Genomic DNA, 9489 nt, shown 5'->3' on the forward strand with positions numbered 1-9489 from the left:
ATCATTTTTTTTTTTCTTTTAAGACAGAGTGCGAGTACCGACACTTTTTCTAAAGTACTCGCCGATACTTTTTTCAATGTTATGTGACGTTTTTTTTTTGTTTTCCCTTTAATGGGAAAAAGGGGTGCTTTTTTCATTTTTATAAGAGAAAGGGCTTTTTATATATATATATATATATATATATATATATATATATATATATATATATATATATATATATATATATAAAAAATATATATATATATATATATATATATATATATTTTTTTTTTTATATATATATATATATATATATATATATATATATATATATATATATATATATATATATATATATATATAATATATATATATATATAGTCATGGCTGTAAATGTTGGCACCCCTGAAATTTTTCAAGAAAATTAAGTATTCCTCACAGAAAAGGAATGCAGTAACACATGTTTTGCTATGCACATGTCTATTCCCTTTGTATTGGAGCTAAACCAAAAAAGGGAGGAAAAAAAAATGCAAATTGGACATAATGTCCAAACCAAACTCCAAAAATGGGCTGGACAAAATTATTGGCACCCTTAATATTTGGTTGAACACCCTTTGGAAAAAATAACTGAAATCAGTCGCTTCCTATAACAATCAATAAGCTTCTTAGACCTCTCAACCGGAATGTTGGACCACTCTTCCTTTGCAAACTTCTCCAGGTCTTTCTTATTGGAAGGGCGCCTTTTCCCAACAGCAATTTTAAGATCTTTCCACAGGTGTTCAATGGGATTTATATCTGGATTTATTGCTGGCCACTTCAGAACTCTCCAGCACTTTGTTGCCATCCATTTCTGGGTGCTTTTTGGTGTATGTTTGGGGTCATTGTCTTGCTTGAAGACCCAAAATCTCGGACGCAACCCAGATTTCTGACACTGGGCTGTACAGGGCGACTTAAATTCCGTTGGTAATCCTCAGATTCCATGCTACCTTGCACACATTCAAGGCACCCAGTGCCAGAGGCAGCAAAACAACCCCAAAACATCATTGAACATCCACCATATTTCACTGTAGGTACTGTGTTCTTTTCTTTGTAGGCCTCATTCTGTTTTCGGTAAACAGTAAAATGATGTTGTTTACCAAAAAGCTCTACCTTCGTCTCATCTGTCCACAAGACGTTTTCCCAGAAGGATTTTTAGCTTACTTAAGTTCATTTTGAAAAAATTTAGTCTTGCTTTTTTTATGTCTGTGTCAGCAGTGGGGTCCTCCTGGGTCTCCTGCCATAGCATTTCATTTAAATGTTGATGGATACTTCACGCTGACACTGATGCTCCCTGAGCCTGCAGGACAGCTTGAATCTCTTTGGAACTTGTTTGGGGCTGCTTATCCACCATCCACACTATCCTGCGCTCAAACTTTTTCCATTCTTTCAAGAAATTTTTGAATTTTCCACAAAAAATTATGCGAGTAACAACCAAAAGTTACCACTTTCCTAAAATAGAATTTTCATGAATTTTTTCACCAAGAAAAGCAAGTATTGACGAAAATTTACTAATATCTTAAAGTAGAATATGACACGAAAAAACAATCTTGGAATCAGGCTGATAAGTAAGAGTTATTAATGCATGGTGACACAGGTCAGATTTGCAAAAAATGCTCTGGTCAAAATGGGCTTCATCCTTGAGAGGTTAAATTTAACATACCAGCTACCTGTATGGCTAGGTTCATACTTCTTTAGGTTGACCAGTTAGCATCCAATGTATAAAAAATGTCCCACATCACCAGTTGTTAAATGCCTTACCATCAAAAAAATCTGCTACCTTTCTGGCGAACACTTCTGACTCCTTAAGATTGTCACCCCCTTCTGCAGCTTTATCAAATTCAGCCCATCGGGCCTCATGGCTTAGCCCCTTAAGGACAGGCAAATGTTTCAAAATCTGACCTGTCCCTTTATGCATAAATAACTCTGAGATGCTTTTACTTATCATTCTGATTCTGAGATTGTTTTTCCGTGACACATTCTACTTTAGGAAAGTGGTAACTTTTGGTTGCTACTTGCATAATTTTTTATGAAAAATTTCTTGAAAGAATGGAAAAATTAGCATTTTTCTAAATTTGAAATGCCCTGCTTGTAAGGAAAAATGTAATGCCAAAAAAATGACATATTAATTCATTTATACAATACAGTGGGGATCACAACTTTGGGCATCCCAGGTAAAAATGTGTATTAATCTGCATAAAGAAGCCAAGGAAAGATGGAAAAATCTCCAAAAGGCATCAAATTACAGATTAGATATTCTTATAATATGTCAACAAAAGTTAGATTTTATTTCCATCATTTACACTTTCAAACTAACAGAAAACAAAAAAATGGCGTCTGCAAAAGTTTGGGCACCCTGCAGAATTTATAGCATGCACTGCCCCCTTTGCAAAGCTGAGACCTGCCAGTATCATGGATTGTTCTCAATCATCATCTGGGAAGACCAGGTGATGTCAATCTCAAAGGTTTTAAATGCCCAGACTCATCTGACCTTGCCCCAACAATCAGCACCATGGGTTCTTCTAAGCAGTTGTCTAGAAATCTGAAACTGAAAATAGTTGACGCTCACAAAGCTGGAGAAGGCTATAAGAAGATAGCAAAACGTTTTCAGATGTCAATATCCTCTGTTCGTAATGTAATTAAGAAATGGCAGCCATCAGGAACAGTGGAAGTTAAAGCAAGATCTGGAAGACCAAGAAAAATATCAAACAGCTTGCAGGATTGTGAGAAAAACAATTCAAAACCCACGTTTGACTGCACAATGCCTCCAGAAAGATCTGGCAGACACTGGAGTTGTGGTACACTATTCCACTATAAAGAGATACTTGTACAAATATGGTCTTCATGGAAGAGTCATCAGAAGAAAACCTCTTCTTCATCCTCACCACAAAAATCTGCATTTGAACTTTGCAAATGAACATATAGACAAGCCTGATGCATTTTGGAAACAAGTTCTGTGGACCGATGAGGATAAAATTGAACTTTTTGGCCAGAAGGAGCAAAGGTACGTTTGAAGAAGGGGAACAGAATTTAATGAAAAGAACCTCTGTCCAACTGTTAAGCATGGGGGTAGATCAATCATGCTTTGGGTTGTATTGCAGCCAGTGACATAGGGAACATCTCACGAGTAGAAGTAAAAATGGATTCAATAAAATTTCAGCAAATTTGGGATGCTATCTTGATGCCATCTGTGAAAAAGCTGAAGTTAGAGAGGATGGCTTCTACAAATGGATAATAATCCTAAACACACCTCGAAATCCACTGGGGATTACATCAAGAGGCGTAAATGGAAGGTTTTGCCATGGCCTTCACAATCTCCTGACCTCAACATAATTGAAAATCCATGGATAGACCTTAAAAGAGCAGTGCGTGACAGAGCCCAGAAATCTGAAAGAACTGGAAGACTTTTGTAAGGAAGAATGGGCAAAGATACCTCAAAGAAGAATTGAAAAGACTCTTGGCTGGCTACAAAAAGCGTTTACAAGCTGTGATACTTGCCAAAGGGGGCAGTACAAGATATTAACTCTGCAGGGTGCCCAAACTTTTGCAGATGCCATTTTTTTGTTTTCTGTTATTTTGAAAGTGTAAATGATGGAAATAAAATCTAACATTTGTTGGCATATTATAAGAATGTCTAATCTGTAATTTGATGCCTTTTGGAGATTTTTCCATCTTTCCTTGGCTTCTTTATGCACATTAATACAAATTTTTTCCTGGGATGCCCAAACTTTTGATCCCCACTGTATGTCTACCTTATGTTTGCATCTTAAAGTAAGCATGTTTTTACTTTTTAAAGACATCAGAGGGCTTTAAAATTTAGCATCAATTTTCCAAGTTTTCACAAATATTTCAAAATCAGAATTTTTCAGGGACCTGTTCAGTTTGAAGTTGATTTGAGTGGCCTTCGTGTTAGAAATCTCCCATAAATGAAAATTAATTTCCAGACAGCAACAGCTAGCGGCTACCTGTTTGGGAAGACACTACCAGAAAGGTTCTGTTAACATTTTACAAAATGTACAATGTGAACAGAGCTTACTTACCACCCTGGCTCCTGGCTTTAGCTCGCCCTCTAATGACATAATCAATAGAGGTGGGGCTACAGTGAAGCAGGAGCCAGAGTGGTAATTGTCTGGCTACAGTGTACAGTAGATACAGCAATCTATAGATATATTATTGTATATACTGTATGAAGTGTGGATGTTGGGGGTTCTTCTGCTGTTTCTTTTGGCTATTAAGTTTTACAGGCTTTAAAGAGGACATCTTATCCCCTATCCAAAGCTGGGACCTTATCCAGCTGGGACCCCCTTGATCTCTGTGCAGCATCCGACATTCGTTAAGAATGCTGGGGGTTGTAACGTCACGACCCCCGCCTCCAGCTCCTAGTGTTTGGAACCAAATGTTCTGAACGTTGGGGCAGCAAACACTAGGAGCTGGCGGCAGGGGTAGTGACGACGTGGCCACGTTTCTCGCATAGACTTGCATTGAGAGGGCATGGCCGTTATGTCATGACCCCCGCAGCCAGCTCCTAGTCTTCGGAACAAAATGTTCTGAATGTTGGGGCAGCGGAGTACACCTTCAATCCCACCCTAGGTTTCTTCTCTGATGTTTCTCTCAGATTTTACTGTCATGGCGATAGGGAAAGCCGGTAATTACTCACCCGTAATTCGGTTTCCCTGAACCATGGCAGCACCAGGGCATTCCCATTTTTTTAATTTTTTTTATTTTGTGATTTAATTTATTGGCACAGTAGTAGGGTCCACCTTAGGAGTTGATTGCTTTATGGATAATCTATATGTTGTGTTATACTTTTTATATGTATGCTAATCAGTAATGAAGGCTCTTCTGGTCTCAAATTCACTGAGGCTGGTGAAGAGGGCACTTTCTTTTATTGTTCAGGTTTCCTGTCCCTAGGGACAGTGTCCTTCTCTCAGGTGGTGGTGTCATGGCTTGGAGGAAACAGAATTACCTTTGAGTAATTACCAGCAATTCCATTATGGACACACTATTGCATCATAGTTCATAGTAACATAGTTCATAAGGTTGAAAAAAGACCAGAGTCCATCACGTTCAACCTATATCCCTAATGAGTCCCTACTGAGTTAAATCATACTAGAGGTAAAAAATTCCTTCCCGACTGTCTTGCTAACTAGTTTGAAACTCCTCAAAACGCTCACTGTTATACAAAACAGGCACACTTCTAAGCATAAGACATATTTTATTTACCTATTTGCTAAAATCTAAACATAATGAAATATAAACAATGAATCATGGAAGTAAGAATCAATACATTTACCGGATATTGTATCATCACTCCGTGATCGGGGGACTCATCATCGATCGTAGGAGGTACCAGTCTATGTCTGCATCACACAACGTGTCCGCTGTGGCTGGAAATCCCATTGATTCGGGGAGTTACCAGAGTTTTTGTCCCTGATTTACCACGCCTTGCGCAGTCCCGTATATGCTCAATAATTGGACGCAGTGATCACATGTGCTACTAGTTAGTCAGAATGAATCCCTGGATCAACGTTCTGTCCCTATAATTCTAATTTACATAACCAGCAATGTTCTTACTCTCCAAAAATGCATACAGACTCCTTTTAAATTCTTTTAGAGTTCCCCATGACCACCTCTTCTGGTAGAGAATTCCACAGTCTCACTGCTCTTACAGTAAAGAACCACCTTCTGTGCTGGTGTAGAAACCTTCTTTCCTCTAAACGGAGAGGATGCCCCTTTGTTATAGATACAGTCCTGGGTATAAATAGATCATGGGAAAGATCTCTGTACTGTCCCCTGATATATTTATACATAGTTATTAGGTCTCCCCTAAGCCTTCTTTTTTCTAAACTAAATAACCCTAATTCTGATAATCTTTCTGGGTACTGTAGTCCTCCAATTCCCTGTATTACCCTGGTTGCCCATCTTTGAACCCTCTCCAGCTCCACTATATCTTTCTTGTACACTGGTGCCCAGTACTGTACACAGTATTCTATGTGTGGTCTGGCTAGTGATATGTACAGCAGTAGAATTATTTCCTTGTCGTGGGCATCTATGCCCCTATTGATGCACCCCATGATTTTATTTGCCTTGGCAGCAGCTGCCCGACACTGGTCACTGCAGCTAAATTTACTGTTAACTAAAACTCCCAAGTCCTTTTCCACGTCAGTAGTCCCTAGTGTACTCCCATTTAATACATAATCCCAGGCCGAATTTTTCCTCCCCATGTGCCTTACCTTACATTTATCAGTGTTGAACCTCATCTGCCACTTCCCAGCCCAAGCCTCCAACCTATCCAGATCCATTTGTAACAGTGCCCTGTCCTCTATTGTGTTTACCGCTTTACAGAGTTTTGTATCATCTGCAAAGATTGCTACTTTACTATCAACCCCTCTACAAGGTCATTAATGAATATATTAAACAGGACAGGACCCAATACTGACCCCTGTGGTACTCCACTAGTTACAGTCACCCAATCAGAATAAGTACCATTAATAACCACAATCTGTTTCCTATCACTGAGCCAGTTACTTACCCATTTACACACATTGTCCCCCAGCCCCATCCTTCTCATTTTATGCACCAACCGTTTGTGGAACCGTATCAAATGCTTTGGAAAAATCCAGATATACGACATCCAGCGATTGCCCATGGTCCAGTCTGGAGCTCACCTCCTCATAAAAGCTGATCAGGTTAGTTTGACAGGACCGATCCCTCATAAAGCCATGCTGATATGGAGTCATACATTTATTTGTATCAAGATATTCCAAAATAGCATCTCTTAGGAAACCCTCAAACAATTTACATACAACCGAGGTTAAACTAACAGGCCTATAATTTCCGGGGTCACCTTCTGTCCCCTTTTTAAATATTGGCACCACATTTGCCATGCGCCAGTCCTGGGGAACAGGCCCTGTTACTATAGCGTCCATGAATATTAAAAATAGAGGTCTATTACATAATCCCTTTAGAAAACGGGGGTGAATGCCATCTGGACCTGGTGATTTGTCTATTTAGATTTTTTGTAGGCAGCACTGTACTTCTTCTTGGGTTAGACAGGTGACTTGAAAAAAAGAGTGTACCTTATCTCGCTGTATTTCACCTGGCATTTAATTTTCCTCGGTGAATACAGTGGAGAAGAATTTGTTTAATATATTTGCTTTTTCGTGATCCCCGTTTATAATTTCTTCATCATTTTTTAAAGGGCCAACACTTTTCATTTTTGACCTTTTTGCTATTTATATAGTTAAACATTTTGGGGTTAGTTTTACTCTCTTTGGCAATGAGTCTTTCTGTCTTTATTTTTGCGGCTTTTATCTGTTTTTTTTTTTTACATATTTTGCATGTAAATGCTTTATTTTTGTCATTTATTGCCCCCTTAACATTTTTATTTATCCATATTGGTTTTCTTTTCTGACCCTTTTATTCCCATAAGGTATATACATCTTACAGTAAGAGTTTAAGATATTTTTAAAAGTCTTCCATTTAGTCTCAGTATTCTTGTTTTTGAGGACATTATACCAATCATACTCTATTTAAAAAAGGATTTAATATTTGCATTATCCCACCTGCTGAGGGCTGTTTCAACTTAACTTTTGGATTATGGACCACTTGAACATGGTGATGGTAACTGTTGGAACTGTTTGATTTGGGACTTTTACCATTAAGGGAGTGCTGTGGACAACTGGCTGGGCTTTCAACAGGCCCAACTTATTTTTGAAAAACAAAGACTTAATCCTTCTTTTTTTTCCTCAACAACTGCCTTTGGAAGTACACTAAAGCATTGAACCAACTATTTCAATGTGATCAGCCAGGTTTTGTCTAGTGTGTAAAAACACCTTAAAGGGGTACTCCACTACTTTAAAACGTATCACCTGTCTTCAGGATAAGTGTCAGATTGACCTCTGGAACTCCCATCTCCAGAACAGGACTCCATTTGCACATGGAGCACACGGTCTATGGGTTCATGCACTGTCCATACACGAGCGCTGTACTCTGGTATCACCATCGCTCCCATAGTCAGAAAATGGAACACATTCAGCTGTGCCATGTGCAGGGAGAGGCAGGGCCCTGTTCTCGTGGTCCCATCAGTCAGACCCCCCGCAATCAGACACGTATCCCCTGTCCTTGCAGATAGGATATATGTTTTAAAGTACTGGAGTTCCTCTCTAAAGAGGACCGATCATAGGGCAACTCTTGTAGTTTTATTGTGTGATTAAATTCTATTGGGCAAAAAAAAAAATACATATACATTTAAAACCGATGTTTTCAATAGACTTGCATCAAAATCAGTCATGTGTCGACTATTTCTAAATAGTTGGTGCAAATCAGTCCTGCAGGATGTTCCCAGCTTGCCTTGAGGCCTTAAATCAGCAATAACATTAGAGAGTGCACTATATTTAGACTGAATGTGCAAGATCTTGCACTACTCTGCTGATTCTCTTTTCTGTCGTCAGCACCACTACTGTCTGTTTTCTTCTGATGCTGTACTTTATGATGATACAGCACATGCAAGGTTTTGTGCAATGCTGGAAGTAGGAATGCCGGGCAGTAAGATGCAATTCTGCCATACAAAAGATGGCAGCTCCGGACTAAAGACAAGCCAGAAACAGGAAATATGTATTGTTAGAGAAAGGTACTCTAAAATAAATCACATTTGTTGAATATGGTTTCAGTGAAATAAGAGAATAAGATGTGTAAAAGGTACGGTATATATAACAGACATTACCATTCATTTTTTCTTTTACTATACTTTTAGGGAAAACAGAAGTATACATTACCGTTGTACCGTGCTATGCAAGCTGGAACAGAACCTGCCCGTGCATTAGCGATTGAGATCTTCAAGCAGACATCTGCACAGCTTCACTATAATGTCTGTAATTATGTGAAAAAGATCTTGGGATTGTAAAGAAAATTTATATATTAATTCTGATGGAAATTATGAGAAATAATTAGTGCTGTCACAGCCAAAAAAATTGCATAATAATTTCAGATATTGCTCTTATTATGGAGTCCCCAATAAAAAAGTCAACAGTTACTCTATAGAAAAACTCCTTTACCCAATGTTTTCTTAAGAATAATTATCCTAAACTGAACATGTATATGAACTTCAGTGCTATTCATTCATCACTGACAAAGGGTGCATGCGCCTGAAATGTGTCTGATCTGCTGGTTGCTTGTACTGCTTTTATCGTGAGTTCTAATAAAGTCTGGATTTCTGCTTACCCACGCTGGATCACTTCTCTTTGTTTGGATATGAACTTCAGTGCTATTCATGACATGTAACTCCTTGATGCTATCTGCTGTACTTTTACAAAGGATGGAGTAGAGAGGGCATGGATTGGGAGTCGAGCCACCTCTTTGTACACAAGGGGTGTAAGCTGCAATAACTGGGATCCGAGGTAACCCCGATCCGGGGCCATTTAACCACTTAGATGCCACAGCCATTGGCAACAGTGTCATCTATGTAGTTAGGGA

General features: G+C 38.7%; 1 protein-coding gene across 1 annotated transcript in view; it reads left to right on the top strand.

Moving 5' to 3' along the window:
- RNPEP (arginyl aminopeptidase) overlaps positions 1-9236 on the top strand; it is a 281410-nt gene extending 272174 nt beyond the window's left edge. Inside the window, exon 11 of the mRNA XM_056557627.1 lies at positions 8771-9236. Coding sequence (XP_056413602.1) covers positions 8771-8920 — 150 coding nt within the window. The 3' untranslated portion in view covers positions 8921-9236. The remainder of the gene's footprint in view (positions 1-8770) is intronic.
- The last annotated feature ends 253 nt before the right edge of the window (positions 9237-9489 follow it).

Source organism: Hyla sarda, chromosome 2 (assembly GCF_029499605.1).
Source record: "Hyla sarda isolate aHylSar1 chromosome 2, aHylSar1.hap1, whole genome shotgun sequence".
Classification (NCBI taxonomy): Eukaryota; Metazoa; Chordata; class Amphibia; order Anura; family Hylidae; genus Hyla; species Hyla sarda.